A 23531-nucleotide genomic window follows, 5' to 3' on the forward strand; every position below is an offset into this window, starting at 1 on the left:
TACATAACATCAGGAATCGGTACAGATGTCGACGAGCGTCTGCAAGGCGCGACTGTGATCATTTGCTTGTGATTGCGTGAGTGCGTGAGTGCGTGAAAAGTGAGAAGTGATTCGGGTAATTTTTTAGAAAATGACGGGGTTGTTTTTGTTTGATTGATAAGACGTCGACGTTGGTGATATGATTATATCAGCCACACACACACACTCGCCATATGCGCCATATAATACACTAGCCACACTTCGTGAAGTGTGGCTTATAAATCAATGATATAATCATTCTCGACTTCACCACGACTTCATCACATCACCACCATCTCTCTCCATCCCATCGCCATCGTCCGATATAAGACCAACCTCAATTACTCGCCTTCATCATCGTAATCACATCTACACTTGCTATAGATACCACAAACATCCACAATGGCAGACGTTCCCCCCGACACAACAGCACCCATCGACCCTCCAGTCACCTTTTTCCGCCGTAAAGGCAACCGTTCCAACCACCGTAAACGCCCACCAACTCCTCCCCCAAAGCCCTCCTCAGACTCCGACTCCGACTACTCCTCCACCGACGAAACCGGTGCAAAACTCCCCACGAAACGGCGGAAAACCAAACACGTCGTATCATCTTCATCCACAAAACTCACTACCACCGACACAACAGCATCTCTAAACGGTCCAACATACACAGCCGACCGTTCCACCTCAATCTCCAAATCCGACGATGCAACAAAGCGTTCAAACTGGCATAATGAAAATGAAGAAGAATATCTCATTCGAAAATCAAAACCCCAACCATCACAGGGCTCCGAAGAACCTGCAGACGACGGTGTATACCGCGGTCCATCAGCTTACAAATCCTTCATAAAGAAAAACCCAGACTCGATCCAAAACAAAGGCAAAATGGGCCCCGTAAAGGCCCCTACAAACATCCGTCAAGTCGTAACGGTAGATTTCGCACCGGACGTTTGTAAAGACTACAAACAAACCGGTTTCTGCGGGTTCGGTGATACCTGTAAATTCCTACACGCCCGGGAAGACTACAAACAAGGCTGGCAACTCGATCGGGATTGGGAAGTTTCTTCGAAGAAGAAGCAGGGCGGGAAAGATGCTTCTAAAGATGATGAAGAGGATGATGATAAGGAGCTGGCGAATATTCCGTTTAAATGTGTGATTTGTAAGGGAGATTATAAGGTGCCGATCGTGACGAAGTGTGGGCATTACTTTTGTGAGAAGTGTGCTTTGATGAGGTATAGAAAGACACCGAGCTGTGCGATCTGTGGAGCTGGTACGAATGGAATATTTAATACGGCGAAAAATTTACAGAAAAAGTTGGATAAGAAAAGGGAGAGGGAGGAGGCAAAGAAGGAGGAGGGTGAGGAAGGTGAACAGGCTGGAGCCTCGGGGATTACGATTGAAGAGTAACATATACTCCACCGAAGACTACCTCTGTCTAATCTATGTACATGTACTTTTACTGCAGCTTTTAGCGTAATGTAGAATACCAATATCATTTCCAGCTGTCCTTTTGAAACGGATCTAGCAGATATCCATATATATCACGGGGTGCCTATGGAAGCTGTGTGTCGATATAAGCCATGTGAGCCAAGCACTTATTCCGGACCTGTTCCTGCGTTATCAACCAAAAAGCAGTCCGTCGCGAAATCGCAAGCTCCAACAGACCATCCCACCAACAAGCCACCCACATCTCGTCCACCAACCAAAAGCTCCACATGGTACGATCCTTCTAACCTATAACTTCCAAAGTACAAAGGTACTAATGGGGTCTAATACTAGGAACCGTTTACATTCGCAACTTCGAACCAGCTAAAGCTAAACGTTTCGGTCCGGATGTACGTTATACCTTCCTATCGTATGTCAAAAGCTGGGACTAATGACTACCCACCTTTCACGAATAGACAAAACCTCGAAGGCCAGAAACCTTTAGTACCTTACTCCCAGCTTCTCAAGAACCCCGAGCTAAAGTTCGTCGGATCAAATCTAAGGTAAACCCGTTACCACCAAATCCCTACAGCTCCGAAATCCTAGCCCGTTCTGACGGAGAAGCTACAAATAGTCCAGTATCAGACCTATACATCGCAGTCCAAGTCTACGGCGATAACAAACCCCTCGGGGTTCCGGTACAAACGGCATATAAATCGTTTAAGACAGCCAGAGCGTATGTTCAATAAACCGGTGGATCGGCCGACAGTTTGCTAAAATGACATGAATGCAGATGGAAGGAATGGCTTACCCTACCAGTTCGATACTGCGATATACCAAGGTCGGCGCAGCTAGCGATCACGATATGGGATCTTGGAGGACCGGATAAAGAGGTGCCGTATGGAGGGACGACGGTACGGTTGTTTGATGCTGATGGGTGGGTTGTGTGGCTTCTACAGGAGAGTTAGGAGTGGTTACGGCTGATAATGGATATATATATGGTAGGACGCTCAAGAAAGGCCGACAGAAGTTAAAAATATGGTTGGATGTGGAGGCCGATGGGCGGACTGAGACGGCGACGGATAGTACGGTGGAGAGCAACGATGAGATGGATCGGCTGGAGAAGGTATTTTCCCTAGATCCTTTCCAAGTATTACAATAGCGGGTGCTCACGGATATGTCCACAGCAAATCAAAAAACATGAATCCGGCGAAATCCCCCGGGTAGATTGGCTCGACAACCTCGCCTTCCGCCAGATCGAACAGATCCAAAAGAAATCCATCAAACGCACGCACGATCATTTCCTTTACATCGACTTCCCGCGGTTCGACTTCCCAGTTGTATTCTGCGACTTCGAATACCCCACACTAGCGGCTTTAGCGGAAGCAGCGGAAGCAGAGAAGGAAAATGGAATGGCCACACCGGCGGCAAGCACCGGGCATGCACCTTCTACTACACGGTCGGGAATCGTGGGGGGTAGTATTCCCGGAGAACCGATTCCAGCTCCCGTGGATGGGGGTATGATACGGGTTTATGACCCGGAAGCCGCAAGGGAAAGGGATAATCCCGCGGAACAGAAACATATGAACTTAGTCCGAAGTCAACGGAACGGTCCTAGTGATAGGGACTTGAAGCCGAATGCACGGATTAGAGATCAACTTAATGATATATTGAAGTATCCACCGACGCATGAGTTGAATCCTGACGAGAAGAATTTGATTTGGAAGTTCAGGTATTATCTTACGAGGGATAAGAGGGCGCTTACGAAGTTTTTGAAGTCGGTGGTGTGGGCGGATGCGAGAGAGGTGAAGGGGGTGTTGGAGTTGCTACCGAAGTGGGCGGAAGTTGATGTGGACGATGCGTTAGAGCTTCTTGGGCCGGCGTTTACGAATCCGGCCGTCAGGACTTATGCCGTTGCTCGTCTGAAGAAGGCGGATGATAACGTATGTGAACTTCATCGGTGTAGGTGTGTAGGATGTTTACTGACTTTGCGATAGGAACTCGTTTTATACCTACTGCAGCTGGTCCAAGCTCTCAAGTTTGAGAGACAGCAGACTGGAGATTATAATTCGGAGTCTAGTTTGGCGCAGTTCTTGGTCACAAGGGCGTCAGAGAATGAGACGTTGGGTTCGCTGCTATACTGGTATTTGGCTGTGGAGATGGAGTTTAAACGGCATAAGAAGCTGTACGAGCGGGTGGTGTTTGAATTTATGCACCAGCTGGAGGCTGTGAGTATACTTTTTGTCTTTCTTTCCACGGGATAATTCATGCTGACAAATGGGTTATACAGACCCCAGAAGCTCCCGATCGACCAAAACGGAGCATGCTGGCCCGGCAGGCGACGCTCAATAAGACGTTCAATTCACTTGCAATTGAGATTAGAGATATGAAGGCGAAGAGGGAGAAGAAGATTGAGCATTTGAAAAATTATATTGCGGATCCGGCGCACGGGTTGTTGAATTTTGAGCCTCTGCCGCTGCCGTTGGATCCCAGTGTTATTGCGGTGGGGATGATACCTAGTATGGCTCCTGATTCTCGGAATTTGGTAGCATGGAGAAGACTGACATGGGTGATTAGGTGAATCGAATGTATTCAAATCGACGCTATCGCCATTGATGATGACGTTTAAAACGGCAGATGGTGGGAAATACCCCATGTTGTTCAAGAACGGGGACGATTTACGACAAGATCAGTTGGTAATACAGACATTCACGCTGATGGACCAATTGCTACGAAAGGAGAACTTGGATCTGAAACTGTCACCGTATAAGATTCTTGCCTCGAGCCCGACAAGCGGGATGATACAATTCGTGGCAAGCAAGCCGATTGCTACGATTGTGCGCGAATATAAAACGATTCTGGAGTTCTTGAAGCATCATTATCCGGATGGGAGCACTAGGGAAGGCGTTAAGGCTGAAGTTTTGGACAACTACGTGAAAAGTTGTGCGGGTTACTGCGTTATTACTTATATTTTGGGAGTTGGGGATAGACATCTAGATAACTTGTTGGTTACGCCTGATGGATTTTTCTTCCATGCTGATTTTGGATTTATATTGGGTCACGATCCCAAGATCTTTGCACCGCAGATGAAGTTGTGCAAGGAGATGGTTGACGGGATGGGAGGGAGTGATAGTGTGCTGTTTAAGCAGTTCAAGGGGTATTGTTATACGGCGTTTTCTATTCTGAGGAAGAATGCGAGTTTGATATTGAACCTGTGGACTTTGATGATTGATGCTGGGATTCCGGATGTGGAAAGGGAGCCTGATACGGCGGTGCTGAAGATACAGGAGAAGTTCTGGTTGGAGAGTGGAGAGGAAGAGGCGCTGGGACGGTTTGAAGTGCTGATTGGGGATAGTTTGAATGCGTTGTTTCCGATTGTTATTGATCGGATGCATAATATTACGCAGTACTGGAAGTCATGATCTTTTTTCTCTTTATTCTTTTGGGGGTTCATTTTGTTTTATTTCATATATATTTTTCTTAACTGTGATATCTTCTACAAGGCGTTTCTTTTCTTTGTCCGTTGGTGTTTTCGGTGGTTCGTTTTTGTGTCACTGTTGCTGCATATTACTAAACGTTACAGCCCAGCCGTTGCATATAGTACATACGGACAAGTCGACTTCTCCTCCTCGACTCCTCATTGACGTCGAATGCTCCGCCGATTGCAAATTCCCTCGATTCGACCGTGTCGAATGATTGATGCAGCTGCTTTCTGTCAACTGTCGTGGTTCCGTTAGCATCATTCGGCCGGCAGCTTGGCCTGGCCAGAATCCCTGCCAGTGTGCTTCGCTGTTCCGGCGCCGGAATGCGAGGGCGTCTGACCCCGGACGTCCTGATTCGATCATTTCCGAACTCCAGTTGCCGCCCTGATCCTGTTAGACAATATTGTCATTACCAACTTCGAAGTACTTGCTCTCTCAGTCACCACATATAACAAACAAGTCCCCCCCAAGGCTAAGACGCTACTTTACTTAAAACCGCACTTGTTCTCCCTATCTCTCGATCTTCATTCCCGACATGAAGGCTGCATATTCACATGCCAGATACTCCTCATCGCCGCTCTCAGACATGTACTCCGCTATATCGATCGAGTAGTCTGTAAATACGGTACTTCGCTATTACTACTATGGAACAACTAGCATGCAGCTCTCCACTTGACCTCATTCCTGTTTCTGTCTAGTCGACCACCTTCTACCGCCGTCCTCATCATTTATCCCCAGCCAGCAGACTGCTCTCACCTCGTTTCGAAGATTCACCTGCATAAAACAGAAGGAAAAAAACTAGTCTACTCAGCACACACTCGGGTTTTGTACATACATACTCGGGTACTTATAGTCATTCAACTACCCCAGGCATTTCAAGCTTTCTTGTTTCTTCGAGACTTCTGCTAGCCTGGATCTAGTTACTGTAAGTGGGCCAATGTGAACGATTGCTAGGGTGAGTTACAGCTACCCACAACCTACACACGCACCCTGCACCCATAGCTACACCACAGAAAAACTCCCACGGCCCCATGCTACCATGTATCTCCATCCCCCATAGTTTAGCTCTCCTATCTTCCATATTCTATATAGCTTCCCCTTCCCACGGCCCATATGACCTCCCTCTCCCTCATTCCATACCCTTCCTTCCGTTCGTCTTATGCACCATCTCCCCAAGCCGTCGTTACACTACCTCATCTTTCCTTCGCCTTACGGAGGCTAAGACCCAAGCACCTCATCGAACCGATTTCCCACATGGCTATTGCTAACCGAGTATCATGTTCTCCCCGCCAGTTTACTCCCCGACCTTCATCTCCCAAGCACCTTTCCACCCAGGCCTGAAACGAAACTACTCGTTCTCCTCCTCATACGCTTCGCCGACCTCTGGCGATCTCGAATCAGCTATGGCTCGAGTACCGCTTGTGGGAAGGCTTTACTTTCGAGAATACGTCGCTTTGATATTATCTTTCTTCCTGGTCACGCTTGAATTCCTGGCAAGAATTATCACACTCACATTGCCGGCTCCGATCATAAACTTCTTATACTCCCGATCTAGAGCGTTATTCAAACTCCTACCTTCTACGAAAGAATCGAAAATCGATAAGAAGTCGTCGTCAGAAGTTGTTAAGAAGATTAGAGATGCAGATGGATTTGTGGAAATGTGTGAGATTTGGGGGTATGAAGCGGAAGAACATATTGTACAGACTAAAGATGGGTATTTGTTGGGATTACATCGTATTCCGAGGGCTAAGGATGAGCCGAAGCCTAAGAGGGGTGAAAAGGGAAAGGAGAAGAAGGGAGTGGTTTATTTACATCATGGGTTGATGATGAATAGTGAGGTATGGGTGTGTAATATCCAGCCGGAGAAGTGTTTACCCTTTGTGCTTGCGGAACAGGGGTACGATGTCTGGGTAGGTTCTCTTCATTATATTATTACGCTGCTTTAAAGGGACTGCTGCTGACTGTTTCGGCGGGTATATATAGCTGGGCAACAATCGAGGAAATAAATACTCTAAGAAGTGCATTTATACGAATTCCCAGGATACGTCGTTTTGGAACTTTAGCATTGATGAATTTGCTATGCATGATATTCCGGATTCGATTTCTTATATTTTGTTGTCGACGAAGGCCAAGTCGATATCTTATGTGGGGTTCAGTCAGGGCACGGCGCAGGCTTTTGCTGGTATGTTATCTACGGTTATACATTATCCGAAGTTATGAAAATGTGGCAGAGCTAACGGGTTTGATCAATGGTATAGCATTGAGCATCCATCCTTCTCTTAACGAAATCATCGATGTATTCGTCGCCCTCGCACCCGCCATGTCACCCGCCGGTTTATACAACAGTATCGTCGACGCCCTGATCAAAACCTCCCCCGACGTAATCTTCCTCTTCTTCGGCCGACGTTCCCTTCTCCCCTCAACAATGTTCTGGCAGAGTATCCTCTATCCACCAATCTTCGTCACAGCTATCGATAAATCACTACAATTCCTCTTCAATTGGTCCGGTAAAAACATGAGTCTTCAACAAAAACTAGCAAGTTACGCACATCTCTACAGTTTTACTAGCGTCAAGGCATTGGTCCATTGGTTCCAAATCATCAGAAATAAGAAGTTTCAAATGTACGATGATGATGTACAAAGTCCCGTTGGTTGGGGTTATGGAAGGAGCTATTACAAACCTGCGAAGTTTCCGACAAAGAATATTAGTGCGCCTGTGGTGCTCGTTTACGGTGGAAGCGATAGCTTGGTGGATATCGAAGTTATGTTGAAGGAGTTACCGGCGCATACTGTGGCGAAGGAGATTAAACACTACGAACATTTGGATTTCTTGTGGGGGGAGGAGAACGATAAACTTGTTATTCCGGAGGTTTTGGAGGCGTTGGAGAGGTATGGTGATGGAAGGGATGAGGCGGTGGTTGAGAAAGATGGGGAGGTGCCCGCTATAGTTGTTGGTGGTGAGCCGCCAGGGTATAGTGAAGACGAAAAGAATGAAAGGGAGAAGGAAGAGAAGAAGGAAGATGAAGAGAAGGCTATTGAGTCTGTGGACGTTATTGTCACCACTACTACACCGCCGCCTGCTCCGGCTTCGGATAAATCTACGTCCACGGCGCCATCAAGTTATTCCTCGTCGCTGGCGTCGGTACCGATGTGGCCGGCTTGGTTGAGCGGACGAACACGGTTACGGAGGTCTCCGAGCGTGGCATCCTTGACGAGCGTTAGTAGCGGGGGAAGTGATAGTGGCGTTCCTAAAAATAAAAGAGTGGTGTTCGGACCAGGTGGTGTGCAGGTCGCGGCTGGGAAGGCGAGTAGTGCGGTTTCTACTACTGTGTTGGGGGAAGGGGAGGAGTTGGTTGAGAAGAAGAGGAGAAGGAGGAGGGAGAGGATTAGCATGAGGCCCGAGCATCATAGTTATTAAGACTGAATTGGGGTTTGAAGGTTGAGGGAAGGTTATTTAACGGGTTTTTTCTTTAGCATTCATTTTTAATCTTGGTTTTGGGGGTTTGGTTGATAGGCCTAATGGCCATGGGGTCTTTTGACAGGCTGCGAAAAGGATGCTTAACCGGAGCGATCGAAACAAAAATTAGTGATGCATGGAGTTTATAAATTTACTAACTAGATTGCATATTTTGTATTATTAACTTCATTGGGGCGTCTGTTTTTACCATTCTTTTCATTCGTTTGTTCGTTTTACTTGACGGAAGCGGATATGTTGTTCTTTTAATATGGTATATAGATGGCAATGAATGTTCGAAGTAGTTCGATATCGATGTGTACCTCGTAATTATAAAGGGATATCTCGCTCGATCAAACTTGCAAACTTAGGAACCAGTTTATACTTAACCAAGCAGTCGGATTCGAGACTAGTACCAATTTTTACGGAATTCGAAGTCGAGATGTAGCAGGGTATACGAGAAGTAGAGGGTTTAGCGAAATCCGAATCTTACAGCGACACAACATGCACCTGGCATTCACGGTTATATCGATCTCGGAAACACTCATGGGGTCACAGTTGAAGAATTGAATCTTTCTATTAATATTAGGTAGGTATGCAGGAATAACGGTAAGATTATCCTATTTCTCTTCGGAAGCATCCAAGCAACTCTAACGGTGCGTAAATCTATTTGTTTTTTTAACTTATTCTCCATGCAATGTAGTCTTACAAATCCCTACGAATCAATATTCCTCCCTACCCCCTTCTAATCCCCTTCTTCCTCACTTCTATAAGCAACATCGTACCCATTCGGATCCACACTATAATAATGATCTCTCTCATACTCAGAATAATACCCATCACCATCATGAACTCATGATTCTTTCCACTCATTCATTGCGTTTAGGTGTTCCTTTGCTTCACCAAACGGGATTGTGGAGATTGAAAGGTATTCGAAGATCTGGGAAAAGACTTCTTCGGGGAGGGTTCCGAGTTTGCTGTTGCGCAGTTTGTCTTCGAAGGTGTGTGGCTGTTGGGGGTGGATTTGTTTGGTTGTGGGCAGCTTGAGGTTGGGTTAGTTGTGGACTTTGTATGTGTCAAGATGGGATCGGTGGGGGTATGGTGGCATTCAGAGGTATGGCATGTAAGGGAAGAGAGTAATGCGAGGAGGGAACTCGGACTTACGTTGTGAAGTTGACATGGGTCGCGGTAATGGAATATTAGCATTTTGGTGTAGCCGGGCTTTGACTTGTCGATTAGTCCATAATTGTCGTTCTGTTTCTGCTAGGGCATAGTTAAACAAATGCTATGAAGATATTTTCAAGGATTGGCAAAAAATAGCTTCTTCTCGTGGTGATGCTAGGTTATTGATGTATGAAGCGATCTTGGTACTTTTTCCATCTTTTGAGACTTTAAATCCTGATGGTAACCGGCAGTGGTTTGGATTGTGAAGCCGTTGACGGTGGTTGTTTGTCTGTAGGTTATGGGCCACGCTGAGGGGCCGAGGAGGTCCAAAACCATCTTATCTGAATTCTGGGATGGCGGCCAGGGTTTTTGGTCTTCGGGGACACTTTCTAGTATAGCTGCGCCTATTCTCTAGTTAGCGTAAAACATTTTATCGAATGCATTTTTAGGATGGTAATTTCAATTACTTACCATCAATCGATCTCTTCCCAACTCCCTCATCAACAAACCCACCCCCCTCCACACAGCTTCAGCATCAGGCTCAATCTTTAACCCCATCTTCTGCAACTTCCTAACGTAATGTTCATACCCCGCCAACTCATTAAACCACATAGTAACATCATCCCGTCCCCATACTAATGGTTTCAAATAAGGATCATTAACATCATCATGTTGTTCAAAATCAGCTTGTTGTCTTTGACGTAACCAATTGACCACAAATGAACGGTCTTTGAGCTTTTCCGTCCAATTTGGGAGATCACGGAATTCGAAAGAGGCGGAACGAAGTGAGAGCTCGCGATTGTGAAGGTCTTTGAAGCGGAAATAGTCGAGATCTAAGACGTGGGGGTAGGGTTTTTTTACGTTCTCTGGTGTCGGTAGAGGTAGACATGTTTTAGAGATTCGACACGTCGACACGTTCGAGTATTGGTTATGCTTGGTGCTGAGAGTGTTGGGAATTGGAAGGTCAAAAGTGCAACGTAAGCCGTGTTAATTGGAATACGAGATGGCCTCGGTACGATAAAGGAAGGTGTCGGCTGTTGGGTTTGAGATGTATTTCTTGTGATGTGATGCGAAGTGTAGCAGGAGATAATAAGTTTGGATCAGAGTTTCCTTGGTGGTTGATTCGTAGAAGACTCGTACCAAACCATGGCACTTAATTAGGAGATCTGGTTTCGTACTGCGCGGATAGAATATATCACCACATGAACAAGAATCTATATAGCTAAAAGACACGAGGCGAAGATGCCAACGATCCTATCCATGGGTCTAATGATGAGATAGAACCGTCCAATGACGAAGTGGCATGATGGGTATCTTGGATGATGGATTAGATCTGGATCTTCGACCGATTAATATTGATCCCCCCAATTGATCGAACACGCATAGCTACTTATTCAAGTATCTACATAGGAACGATCTCATAACCCAACATGACTTCCGTCGATGTACCCTCCCAACCCCTATTTCCTGCCATTGTTAGCAGATAAGTACTCGTCGGGTCAACGTCTACAATAAAGTTGCGGTCAGCGAGCTATCCGTTCGTAGAGAGAAGCATCGTGCTACACCAAACTTACAAACTGAACTTAGGACTCCGCCATGATGCCCAGGGACAATTAGGAAAGGTACTCGAGAATGTCTTGTCGCTTCGTCATCCTTCAAATCGTATATTCTCAAGTTATCGAACGATGCACTAATTGTATAGTCAGCAAAATACGTCCGCCGTGAAACGAGAACTGGAAACTTGTAAACATACCACACCAGATGCCTTCCATTCACCATCGGCGTTACATAGCTGACAGCTCCACTACCTCCCGGGAACCTCAGCGTCCTAACTGAATTCTGGAAATCCTTGTGAATGCTATATTCCTCCACTGTCCCGTTTCTCCGCCCAACATATACATGGTTCCCATCAACACTCCAACAAGCAGACGTACTCCAAGGCGGAATACCTTTCCCAGGCAGTAATCTCGTAATAGGGGCTTCTTGTCTGCGATCATATATTCTGACAATACCATCGATAGAAGCGGCTAAGAAGATATTGGATGATACATCTGGGCTACCATTCGCATCGAGATCATTCAAATTGACCGGTGACCTTGGGTTTTCGGGACCTTGGGATTCTCTCGTGTCGGGAATATCAATGTTGGTGTCGCCTATTGTTTCTGATGACTGGTTCCCTGCTGAAGCTTCTGCTGCGGCGACTACACTGGCATTTTCGTTTATTAGTTGTTGCTCCGCGGGTTGGGAATCACCCATTAGAACGTCATCGTCGCCGTCTGTTATTGCCAATGTTGAATTCTTTGCCGTCCGAGTATTCGAGAGTTCTTCCCCGAATAAATCGTCTGCATCAACATCGTCGCCACCAAATAGGGAATCAAAACCTCCCGAGGAAGCTGGAGAGCCCGGGGCGTCGGCGTCGGCGTCGGCCTCTCGTTTCGGCGATTTTGCGCCGTTTGTTAAACCATTTGAGAGTTTGGACAGTGCTGAGGAAGTTATGCCGTTCATTATTGGTTGTCGTTCAACAGGGATAGGAATTATAGATTGCGGTCGCCATTGGATCGCAGATATTTGACCGGCTTGAGGGCCATAGGTCCGTACTACCTCTCCTTTGTTGAGGTCCCATTCCTTTGGATTTTGTTAGTTTTTGTGACTTTGAAGATGTTGGAGGCTCAAGCCGGCTACTCATACATAAAGATCCTTGTCCCAGCTCCCCGATAGTACCGACTTTTCATCCGCGCCAAGGGCGAGGACTGATACGGTGGATTTGTGCTTCCGTAGCACCGTCACAACTTTGCCTTCGTCGTGCCGCACGGATTGGAGATTTATATTCCCATTCTGTGAATGATATGGTTGGTAAAAATATCCTGCCACGTTTGGGCTAACGCACATCTTTCCCTCACTCACCTCAAGACCGGATAACAGCCATAAAGCCTGACTTTGTGTCGCTAACGAATAGACCGGCGATATTTTGATGTCGTCGCTTTCAACGAATAGACTGTTTTTATCTTAGATTCACCTGTCAGCGCCGCGGGCCCTTTTGACGAAAACACAACTTCTCTCCAAAGTGTAGCATACCCGGAACCTCTTCATTCTCCCAATATGACAATAATACCCCTGCCTATTCCACACCTCAAAAATCATCAGCCTACTCTTATTTCCATTTCCCATACCTTCAAACCAACGTTACCGCAACCGTACCCTCGTAACAGAATCCACGAACGGGTGTTTTTGCGCAACCGTCAACGGAACCTTCCCATTTATACTCGCAAACCAATCGAATTTTCTTATATACCCATCCTGCCCACCAGTGAACACCAACTTCATACACGGTGTCGCGCAGAAGGCATGTATGCTCGTACTCATCGGAGCGGCAACATATGGAATAATATCGTAGCTAGTAGCAATCTCGGCGCCCGGTCTTATCCGCGGTTTCCACCTTAAATCTGCATCGGAAGATGTTTCGCGTTCACGTTGTAATTGCTGTGTGGCTTCATCTTGGTTATTGGCGTCGTCGGCATCGTCGGCGTTTTCGTTATCGTCGTTGTCTTCGTCGTCGTCTTCGTTCTCGCCGTCGGATTCTTTGTCTTCGTTTTCGCTGCCGTCGTCGTTTTCGACGTCGTCCTCCATCATTGTGTCTTCGACATCGTTTTCGGGGGAGGATGGGCCGGAACCTGGGGAAAGCTCATTGTATTCGTGTGAGTTCGGGGTCGATACTTAGACAAGGTGGGATTTTTGGGTAGAGAGAAAAAGGGCGATTGGGTACCTTTCCCGTCATCGGACTGGTTCCCACCGAATGTATCCATCCTGGACGTGGGCTAGCGGATATGTTGTCGGCTTCTGGCAGCTGTGAACGGCCGCGATGCAGATGATGAATTGAAGGGATGCAAGCTAGCGAGCTAGTGTCGGCGCGATGCGCGCCCAAAGTTACACACAGTGGCATCCCTGCCCGACCTGCAAGCACAACACATTGTGGTGTGGTATTTTGGCGATACTATCTCTTAATAGATTGGTATGTTCTCGTAAAGCTGTAAATTTGATTTCCAGATTATATTAGAAATTCAAGTTGCAGTTAGGTCTCGAGTTGAGGCTATCAAAGGGATTCCACAATTTAATCCCATATATCACGCAAATCTCAAGCTTTTATAATCTGGCAATCGATATAATTAAACAGGACGATATATTTCTAGCGGGAGTGCCAGGATACCTAATGGGTCTAATACTTCTATTTACTCTGACCTATAGCTACTGGAGGTGGTAGATAAGTCTATAGCTTCAAACATAGTGGGAATATTAATTGAATGCGATGCCATTCATTCATTCGTTAACGCCTAAAACACCATAATGGCCATCTTAAAAGTCTGCTAACATACATCGCTAAGCCTGCTATCATAGAAAACCGTATCGAGTCGCATCGCATTATAAGAAAGGGAAAAAAACTGCATACCAAATCCACTACCGCATTACACTTCCTAATATCAGAACCCCGCAGAATTTTCGAACATTTCACAACAAATCTCCCAACAAATCTCCTTCCAGAAAGCCTCCTTTCTTCTCAGATGTAGCATTCTCCTCCTTCTTCTCTTTATTGAATCCTTCGTTCTTCTTATCCATAGTAATATAAGCATGCCTTTCAGTTGGCAAAAGGACTTTGTTCATATCAGCAAACGGGGCGGCTCCACCCCCACCACCCGCTAAGGTCTTCGCTGCCGGTTCGTCATCAAAGCTGATCAAGACCGTGTCCCCCTTAACAGAAGAAACCAGCTTATTCGCTTTATTACCAGAAGGATGTTTTTTTGCGTTCGTGCTTAGATTCCTGTTGACCAACCCTAGCCTTTCCATTGACTGTTTCTGAACGAATTCTTTCAGTTTGTCCGAATTGTAGTCTTCTGGGGATTCGTGGCGGCGATGAGATATAGGACCTTCCCTAGGCTCGGCTTTCCTAGCTGGAGCAACGGAAGCTTTGGTGTCGACGGAGACTTGAGGCTTGACTTCCTTTTGCTTGTGTTCCTGGTTGACAATAGCCTGCATTGTGTTATCGTCGAGGGAAATAACTGGTGGCGTGTTCCTGCTTTTATTAGGAGTAGGGGAGTGAACGATGTCGGTGTGGAAATCGAGCAAAGATGTTTTCAATTTATTTTCCTGGGGCGTTGGCGTATCTGGAAGAACGTTTGAAGAAATTAAAGGCTTAGGAAGGTCTTCTTTCTGGGACGACTTAGGGACGGTTGGTCGCATGGCATCAGCGTCCCAGCTAATAATAGGAATGCTTGGTGCTAAATTGGTCTGCGGAGGCGGGACATTGTCCCAAGAAATCAAAGGCGCAACTGTCTCTAGGGCTCGCGTCGAAGTCTCTGAAGCCGTGCTCTTCTTGCGTGGCGAAGTTGGGTTTAACATTGTTGGAATCATATCAGTAGTTTTGACCTCTGCGAGACGTTCGGAGAGTTTTTCTATGTGCTTGCTGGAATTGCGGGCTTGGTAGTTGTTTGGAGGTGGCCCGCGGGCCACTTGGTGTGGATGTGCGGTCTGGATATTTGGAAACGGTTCAGAGGGCCTTTCCATCGGTTTGTTAGGAATAGAACTATAATGAGACGGAGGTGGCCCGCGAACCGTTTGGTTGCTCTTTGCAGTCTGAATATTTGGGAACGGTTCAGAGAGCCTTTCAACCGGTTTGTTAAAATGAGTATTTTGATAAGGGCCAAGAGGTGGCCCCCGAGCCGTTTGGATGCCAGCCGCAGTCTGTAGGTCTGGGAATTGTTCGGGGAGCCTTTCCAACGGTTTGTTAGGATTGCGATTAACTTGGACATGGTGGGTCGGAAGCGGCCCGCGAACTAATTGGTTGCTATCCGTGGTCCGAACGCCAGCAATTTGATCGGAAAGTCTATCCATATGGCTGTTCGGATTGTAGGTCGAATATTGAGCTTGATTAGGCGGGTGGCTGCAGATGCCGCATTTACTACTACACGTCGCAGAGCATTGCTCACGGCAAGGGTGGCCACAAGCGAGAGGTTTGCGGCATGGCTCGGCGCAGCGAACCCGATTGTGTTCGTATCTAGACAATGTATCAGCTTTACAGGTCGTCGACAGGTTGGACCATTCCATGGACGCTGGATTTCGGGACCACGATAAGCCGTGAAAGAGGAACTTACGGATGGCACATGAGAGGGCATCTGTGTCCACAGTCCATGAGTTCGCCACAGATACTCTTGCAACCACCATGGATCTCATACCAATCGGCAACATCTATAGAATCAAAATATTAGAACGCTTCGGATGATCGTTTCTCGTCGAGGCACCTACGTTGCATATGTGTAATAACCTTATGCTTCTGGCAGGTTACAGGAAGCCAAGTACTAATAGCAGTACTGGAGTATTCGTTAGCTATAAGCCTATGTAGTGTTTTAACATAAAAATAGGTGGACTTGCCGCTCATTCATAATCTGTAAGATATCCCACCATAGCCCACTGGCCTGCGAAAGCAAGTTCGCATTGCCAAACATATAGAAACCTCGTTTCGCTCGCTAGAATTCTCGTTAGTATTACTTATAGCGTCCTCCAAGGATGTGGTGAATCTTACCGAAAGCGAAACACAAACACGATTAGGAACCTATCATATATCATTGTTAGAACCTATAAATATAGAAGAGAAAGGGTGATATAATCATACCTTAAGAAATCCGATGCTTCCATAAGCGTTGCTCCTACAAAGTGACAAAATGACCACTTCGTTCTCCTCACCCTGGAAGCTATCGACAGTTGCGACCCGGATACGGTTTTTAGCGTCCTTGTTCAACCTATCGCTTCGAGAGAGCAATCTACGGAGCTCTCTCGCTTGCCCAGTATAGAATGTCAAAATTGTTATCTCCTTTTGCGTGATCCCATTGTCTACAAGATAATTGCAAAGCCCAACAATCATCTGGGCCTCGTGTGAGTTCTTCTTTGAGAGCTCGTCCTGCTCTTCTGGAACCTCGTGGGCGAAAAATAAGAGGTTAGTTTTACCCATACCCTGAATAGGTTTCATATTAAGAACTGAATTGTCGTCGTCAAGATCGGGATAGATTGGCATAAGGATCCGCCGGATCTCTGGACGCATACGACGTTGCTTCTTTAACATCGTATATTCTACCTTGTTGCTGACCAGCCTTTCGAACATGGAGATGGAAAGGTTGTACGGTCGTGTTGCGAGCTCGGGAACATTGCAGTGGCCCTGGAGCTGTTTGTGATCACCCACTAAAACGAGTTGTTGGATGCTGGGGTAGCAGGCGGCGATAAGGGGCCCTTCGAGGGTCTCAGCAGCTTCTTCGATCAAACAAATCTTGGGTTGAAGAGCGGCTACCAAACTGCGATATTTGCTGATGCCAGTCGTTGTCAAACCGATGACTTTAGCTCGTTGCAAAATGTAAGCATCCACCTCCCATTTGGCAATCTTGTACTCAGCAACATTCAAGGCATATTCCTGGTTGATCTTGCGCATCTCCTCTTCAATGGCGGCGATATAGAGTCTCTCAAGTCGTGCGTAAACGTCGCCTCTCAGCGGATCTGGGATATCCCAAAGATTGTCCTTCTTAATCCAGTGCCGAACGAGTTCCTCAGTGACACCAGGTCTGGTCAGAACTCGTGTCTTGCGGACAAATTCCACAAAGTCTCCAAATAACTTTCCATCCCATTCATCATTAAATTCGGCCTCTAGATCTTTGAGCTCCTCGACACCAATATCTTCATCCTCTAAGTCAAGCGGCATATCTTCACGTCGGGGGATTGGTACAAGAGCATCACCTATCCACGAAACCATCGGGGAGATAGCATCCTCCCTGTTACCAACGGAGAGCTTGACCCATTGGTCGGTGAACTTGTGGAAAGTGTCCCGTTGAGTTTGTGTAATAACCCCGTATCGGAGCAGATTGTCAGGAGTGAGATTTCGCTCTGACAGGCGCTCGATAAGCTCTCGAGCCTTTCGCTCAAGGCTCCTGAATTTAGCACGACACTTGTGAATACTGGAGCCTTGAACGCTGATGTTGTTTTTCATGCCCTGACGAATATTGAAGAGAGTGCGCTCACGAATCACTCCTGTATCTTGAGTTCTGCCACCTAATCTGATCACGCGGGGTTCAAATTCGATGACGTGGCGAAGAAGTTGGTCTAGAGCGTGATTCGTCTGACAGGCGACAATGATGGGAGGGTCATTGCCCTTGCTATTGGCGATCATAGCAGCTAACGACTTTGTACTGACAAAGGTCTTTCCGCAGCCCGGAGGCCCCTGAACGATGGCGAGCTCCTTGGTGAGAATTCTTTCAACTGCTTCTAACTGAAACTCATCCATACTGGTGGTAACTTGGTTCTTCGATGGGAAGTTCTGTAAGATGTTGACATTTTGTAGGGCCCCACTGTCATGGTCGCTGAAACAGGGTGCTAGGTTGAGTTCCGGTTTTTCTTTCAAGAACTGGGGGATTCCAACTGTGGTGTCCCGAAGGGTGAGGATCTTGCTGAGTGGGAAATTGACATCCATTCGTTGTAGGGCTCGAAGGGTATGCTTGGAGGCCTCAAAGTAGCTGTTACGGGACTCCACCATGATCCAAGTCTTCGTTGGGTCGAGCTCCAGCTCATCCGGATGCAAAAGAAGGTCAACGACGGTGCCGTACGGCAAATTCCCTTCCAAGCCAGAGATTGGTCTCGCTGCGACGGTTGCAACACGAACAACATTCTTGAAATCGTCTGTCGTGAGAGCGACTAAGGTTCCAGGACAAAGACGTTTTGAATTCTCCCAACAGATTCGCTTGCGAGCTCGGTTTGTCGAGAAGCTCATTTTGATGCAGATGCCAGAGTACGCAAAAGTAACCCCAACAATCCTGCAGCTTTCGTAGATGCAAGTTTCGTATTCGTCATCCATGGAAGGATCCGTACGGAACCGACCAACTGCTTCACGAAGGGGTGAGAAGGAATCCTCACGGAGAAGCTCATAATGAGCACCAAGGTATTCGTCGACAGAGTTCCACGGATTCTCAACGTCGTTGGTTGGGAGGTCGACCTCGACTGTCATCAGCTCGGCCGCAGAAGGGACTTCAGGAAGGGCTCTCCAAGCGCCGGGAGTACTGCCATCGGCGGAGAATGGGAGAGCACGTTCGTAATGCTCCACCAGCGGGTTCCTAGGAACTCCACTGTAAGCCGTACTCGCCTTGTCCCGAGGGCGCTTCGCTGCAATAAGCTTCTCGGATAGATGAGCATTCACCTCTCCGTTTTCGTCCGCTTGATGTCCTGAGATCTGGAGATGGGGACGGCTGTGGGAAGTAGTCGTCTTTCCACGACGGGAACTTTTATTACTGCTGCTTTTGTGGTGAGGCCGTTGAGCAAAGAAGGCTGTCGACGGAGAAAAACCTCCATTTTGCTGCCCTTGCAGCATGTCGTCGTCGGCGGGATCGCGTCCGTACGCGACCTGTGGCTCAGCAAGTCGACCGTGCTGCGAGCCAGCATGAGGAAAGTTTCCTCGGCCGCGGCCTCGGCCACCACCACGGTTGTTGGCATGTCCTGTCGGACGTCCACGCAGTTCGAAACTGCTTGACATTGTTGGGTTGGATGCACAATACCAACCCGAACAAGTCGGGGGGGGAGGAGAAAAGAAGAAGAAGAAGAAGAAGAAAGTATGAGAGAGATAAGACCGGGGAGACACCGGGAGCAAGCCTCGGGGAGAACTAGGAAGAGAAGACAAAGAGGGCCAAAGATTGGTCCAGAAGGCAGCAGAGAAGAGAGCAAGGAACAAAGATCTGGATACCAACAGAACACCAGTAAGTTCGGGACCCTTCTCAATGGGTGCATTGAGGTGAATGTATCAATGTTGGATGTTTTAGATGGTGCTTACCTTGTCGCTTGACACGATTGTTGGTTGGTTTGAAAAGCTAGAAAAGATGAAGGGAGATGGCGTGGAGGAATAAGAAGGGAGAAGAATAGAGGGAAGGAAGGAGAGGTGTCAGAAGAAGAAAAAAGCCGTTGCAACAGAGCGTTGAGGTGATATGTGTTGAAATTGTTGCAAAGTCAAAACGGGTCGGGAATGGAAGTTGACAGGCTAATTTCGAGGGCTTCAAGCTCCAGAGCATTTGATAGCACCGAACAGCTTGGAACTTGGTAAAGAAGAGGAGGATTTTGAACCAAAGAGGTTTGGAGGAGGCTGAGATGAAGATGAGACAGGTTGGAACGCGTTGAGAATGTGCAATCGGTTGATTAGATGGAGTAGATGCGAGGTGCAAGAAGGTTTTCGTGAGAAAGAGCCTGGTGCTGCGTTGTTGCTGTTGATGTTGAGTTGAAGAGGGAATACAGAGTATGTCAAGAAGCAGAGTTCCGCTGCATAATCGGTCACTCATTAGAGCTTAGCTTGAGCGGTGCGCACCTGGGCTAAAGCTCGTTAAGAGGAATGTAGAATTGCAGGAGCTGATAGAAAGAACATATGTCAACATTCTGAGATTGGATTGGATTCGATTGAATTGCACCGTTTACATGTATTATAACCGATTACTTGAGTATTTTATATCGTCCGGCCATTTGGCAGTTAAGTATGGTAAGTGTATACCGGTGGGATGACATCGCGAACCGATTCAGGCTAGTGGGGTTGCGGACTGCAAAAAGTGCCTGAAGTCACCGGCGCCATGCATGTATACTTCAACCCACGCTAGCTTACATTAATCTCGTCTGCGCATGCAGGGTAGGCAGCTTTTCATCTTCTCTTGATACCTAAACGTACTCGAATATTAACTATCTTATAATTTGTCGACTGTGGAATTAAGAAATTGAAGGAACTAAATTTATAGACAAGCTGGGACACAAAACTAGCCGGTACCACAGGATATTCTATAGGTCCAGTCGACTGGCCTTGCAGAGTTTGTGACTTGTAGACGCCTACAAGCACCCTCAGTCTTCGAAAGGAATCAATCCACCTTCCCTTCCTTCAGCATCCGTTTTCCCTCTTCGACTAACTTGAATTTCTGTATCTTCCCACTGGCTGTCTACTCTACTAGTTAGCATTCGATCCCCCAATGCCCCGTCTTGGAATTAACATATGACCTACCTTTGGCAGGGCCCCTCCCTCCAAATCTCCAATCCAGAAAACATATCTAGGCACCAAATGTCTCGCCAACTTATTCCTCACCCACTCCCTCACTTCATCTTTACTAATCCCCCTCCCTTCACTCGGTCCAATAAATGCTGCCACGCACTCTCCATACCTCTCGTCCGGTACTCCCACGACCGAAACTTCTGCAACAGCGGGGTGTTCAAACAGGGCGTTTTCGATATCTAGCGGATCTTTTTTGATCATGTGAACCGAATTAGTAACATCCGATGATAGTCTCTTGAAGGTTCTACTTACAGATGTTTTCTCCCCCTCGAATAATTAAATCTTTAATCCTGCCTGTAATTTTAATATACCCTTCTTCGTCCATCTCCGCTTCGTCACCTGTAAACATCCACCTGACGCCTTCTTCATCGCGGATCATAACTTCGGCTGTTTTTTCTGGGTCGTTCCAATAATACTTTTGTAACTATATCACATGGGATGTCAGCTATATTGATCAATATCGTTAAGGTTGAAGTTGGTGGAAAAAAATACCAGATACCCCGCCGTAGCCAACTCGCCTTTCTCGCCAACGGGCAATATCTTTGTTCGATCGTGAACATCCACAATCTTTGCTTGCGTATGCGGCATAACTCTACCTACGGTGCTGGTTCGCTTGTCGATTGCTAAAAGGATCCCATTAGCTTAACTTAAACTCAATCTCATATACCATCAGGGAATGATTACGTACGATCATCTGGGAACGTCATTACAGAAACCGGTGATGTCTCCGTCATACCATAACAGATAGCTATCACTCATCAGCAAAGGCCAATCTTCTTTGATATCCCAACCTCATATAACACATACTCAAATCGGTTAAATTCAACTCCCGATGCAGTCTTTTCATCAACTCGATTGGAATCGATGATCCGGCTGCGATACCCGTCCTCAATCTCTCAAACCCCTTTCTCTCAACTTTTTCATGTTTTAATAGCTCCAGACAAGCAATATACATCGTTGGAACGCCATATAATGCTGTTGCCCGTTCGGCTTGTACTGACTCCAAGGCTCTTTTAGGATCGAAGGCTTCTGACGGGAAGACTATTGCAGAGCCGTGGGTCACGCAAGCCGAGTATCCTAGGACGCAGCCAAAACTACAAACCCTAATTAGTAACCCCAAGTTCGATACCCTAAAGAGTCTGGTAAAGAACGAAGATACCAGTGAAACAAAGGCGGCGGACAAACCACCACATCTTCCTCCGTAAGCCCCATCCTATCACCGATAAATTTGCCATTATTTAAAATGTTAATATGTGTTAGCGAAGCCGCTTTCGGCATCGCTGTAGTCCCGCTGGTGAATTGGATATTACAGATATCATCGGGTCTTACGTCGATATTGAGTGCCGGTGGGTTTGAGGATGTGGATTGAAATACATCGTGGTAGGATGAGAAGTACGAGAATGTATCGTTTGAGATACGGCCGGCCGAGTTGTTGATCAGGATTACATTCCGAAGGGACTGTATTTATCAGCATAGTTATTCGCAAATGCATGATACATAGTTTGAAAGTACTCACAGGCACTTCTTCACTTTCCACCCCACCGCCCCCATTATACCCCCTCCCCTCAAACCGCGGCACGACCTCTTCAAGCAACTCAAGATTACTCCTAGGCGGCTTAAACGGCAAATTCGTCTCCGCCGAAATAACCAAATGCTCGCTTTCTAAATGGTTTAACGCCGACTTTAGTTGAGAACCAGTAAACGCCGGATTTAGAGGCACTAAAATGGCACCGAGCTTGAAAACTGCGTAATGGAGGATTGCGAATTCGGCAGTATTGCCTAGGGAGGCGGTGACGCGGGAACCCTGCTTTACGCCGAGAGAGGCGAGGCCGTGGGCGAGACGGGTGGAGGCGATGTCGAGGTCGCGGTAGGTTAAGCGGGTGGATTGGTGGGAAGAGACGACACTGGGTACTCATTAATACAGAGCATAGAGAATGTGGTTCTGCTTGATAATATGAGGGCCTACGCAGTTTTATCGCCATGCTTTGAAACGATCTTACTCAGATATCCATGACATGTATCATATAAAAGCGGTGGCTGTTCAAACCGTCAGTTTGCGTTGACTCCGTTGTATTCTTGAATTAGGAAATCGATGCCAGAGAGCCTCGAAGCTATCGACTTCGGCTGTACGTACTTCAAGCGGTCCGGCGACTTTCGACTGTGTCAGAAGTGTTCGGGATTGTATTAACCTATCTATACGATGGGGTGTCCGTATGTGTCGCCGTAACGGCTGCAGCCTCTGGGGTATTCTGATGGCCAGCATGAGATTGTGGGTGAGCCAAGTCGCCACTGAACTCGCAGCCCCGTCGCAGCTATGAATATGAATATGATCGTGGATTGTTGATAATTCTTAAACCTAGGTCGAAGGCTTGATTTAATATCAATATCCTGCTTGGTTATGCCAGTTAGACTAGCAAAGATAATCTACTGTTTCCACAGACCCGATGGCTGGACCGAGTTATATATCGCCATCCGATGCACATCAACCTCCTGGCTTTTGTGTCCTTCTAAATCGGGAACACCCCTTCGCAGACATAACCACTAGCTTTATGGTTCCGTCCAATCCAAAACCCTTTTGTACGAAGGAAGTAGGTACCTTCCCCGCATTATCGGCCCTAGTCAAATCACATGCAGGGAGGCTAAACGTGGGGTTCATCCGAGGACCCACTTGCGTTAATACCACCGATTCGATTCGTCAATTGCGAATAATTTGTGTTTTTGGCTGGGCATCTCGTCAAACCTTATCTATAAGCCCAATGGCATGCAGTCGATAGATAGGAAAAATGTGGCATACCTGCTAGAAGATTTTAAATAATCCAGTGCCCTAGTGATTCCTGGTCTCGTCTAGTGTTTGGAGATCCGATATCCGCCTCCAAACCGCTACGATGTTTGA

At 47.0% G+C, this 23531-nt stretch overlaps 7 protein-coding genes across 8 annotated transcripts; 3 read left to right on the plus strand and 4 right to left on the minus strand.

Moving 5' to 3' along the window:
- Positions 1-420: 420 nt before the first annotated feature.
- Positions 421-1425, plus strand: DFL_006354 (uncharacterized protein; the record flags this gene model as incomplete). Of its 2 annotated transcripts, none has more annotated exons than XM_067635760.1 (1): positions 421-1425. In XM_067635760.1, the coding sequence occupies one exon, from the start codon at positions 421-423 to the stop codon at positions 1423-1425; it is 1005 nt and encodes a 334-aa protein (XP_067490157.1). The 2 variants fall into 2 exon arrangements, with proteins under 2 accessions (XP_067490157.1, XP_067490158.1); XM_067635761.1 differs by having other exon boundaries at positions 904-1425.
- A 308-nt stretch (positions 1426-1733) lies between these two features.
- Positions 1734-4865, plus strand: DFL_006355 (Phosphatidylinositol 3-kinase; the record flags this gene model as incomplete). The annotated part of the gene is made up of 10 exons (XM_067635762.1): positions 1734-1736; positions 1798-1853; positions 1920-2006; positions 2078-2179; positions 2237-2380; positions 2449-2569; positions 2631-3386; positions 3441-3671; positions 3734-3962; positions 4021-4865. 10 exons carry the CDS (start codon positions 1734-1736, stop codon positions 4863-4865), a joined length of 2574 nt encoding a protein of 857 aa, XP_067490159.1.
- A 1337-nt stretch (positions 4866-6202) lies between these two features.
- Positions 6203-8343, plus strand: DFL_006356 (uncharacterized protein; the record flags this gene model as incomplete). The annotated part of the gene is made up of 3 exons (XM_067635763.1): positions 6203-6835; positions 6909-7107; positions 7184-8343. 3 exons carry the CDS (start codon positions 6203-6205, stop codon positions 8341-8343), a joined length of 1992 nt encoding a protein of 663 aa, XP_067490160.1.
- An 889-nt stretch (positions 8344-9232) lies between these two features.
- Positions 9233-10432, minus strand: DFL_006357 (uncharacterized protein; the record flags this gene model as incomplete). The annotated part of the gene is made up of 6 exons (XM_067635764.1): positions 9233-9421; positions 9544-9642; positions 9751-9947; positions 10015-10070; positions 10133-10352; positions 10405-10432. The coding sequence occupies 6 exons, from the start codon at positions 10430-10432 to the stop codon at positions 9233-9235; spliced, it is 789 nt and encodes a 262-aa protein (XP_067490161.1).
- A 513-nt stretch (positions 10433-10945) lies between these two features.
- DFL_006358 (uncharacterized protein) lies at positions 10946-13346 on the minus strand (the record flags this gene model as incomplete). Its single annotated transcript, XM_067635765.1, has 9 exons — positions 10946-11049; positions 11118-11233; positions 11297-11414; positions 11478-12168; positions 12232-12378; positions 12448-12548; positions 12619-12661; positions 12742-13214; positions 13307-13346. 9 exons carry the CDS (start codon positions 13344-13346, stop codon positions 10946-10948), a joined length of 1833 nt encoding a protein of 610 aa, XP_067490162.1.
- A 700-nt stretch (positions 13347-14046) lies between these two features.
- DFL_006359 (uncharacterized protein) lies at positions 14047-19982 on the minus strand (the record flags this gene model as incomplete). Its single annotated transcript, XM_067635766.1, has 11 exons — positions 14047-15091; positions 15148-15304; positions 15370-15379; positions 15574-15589; positions 15687-15780; positions 15838-15902; positions 15964-16058; positions 16115-16144; positions 16205-19295; positions 19391-19397; positions 19916-19982. 11 exons carry the CDS (start codon positions 19980-19982, stop codon positions 14047-14049), a joined length of 4677 nt encoding a protein of 1558 aa, XP_067490163.1.
- Positions 19983-20450: 468 nt separating this feature from the next.
- DFL_006360 (uncharacterized protein) lies at positions 20451-22901 on the minus strand (the record flags this gene model as incomplete). The annotated part of the gene is made up of 10 exons (XM_067635768.1): positions 20451-20528; positions 20591-20826; positions 20891-21062; positions 21131-21261; positions 21327-21386; positions 21446-21732; positions 21798-22096; positions 22155-22542; positions 22605-22675; positions 22773-22901. 10 exons carry the CDS (start codon positions 22899-22901, stop codon positions 20451-20453), a joined length of 1851 nt encoding a protein of 616 aa, XP_067490164.1.
- Positions 22902-23531: the final 630 nt, after the last annotated feature.

This window comes from Arthrobotrys flagrans (assembly GCF_004000055.1).
Source record: "Arthrobotrys flagrans strain CBS H-5679 chromosome Unknown unitig_9, whole genome shotgun sequence".
Classification (NCBI taxonomy): Eukaryota; Fungi; Ascomycota; class Orbiliomycetes; order Orbiliales; family Orbiliaceae; genus Arthrobotrys; species Arthrobotrys flagrans.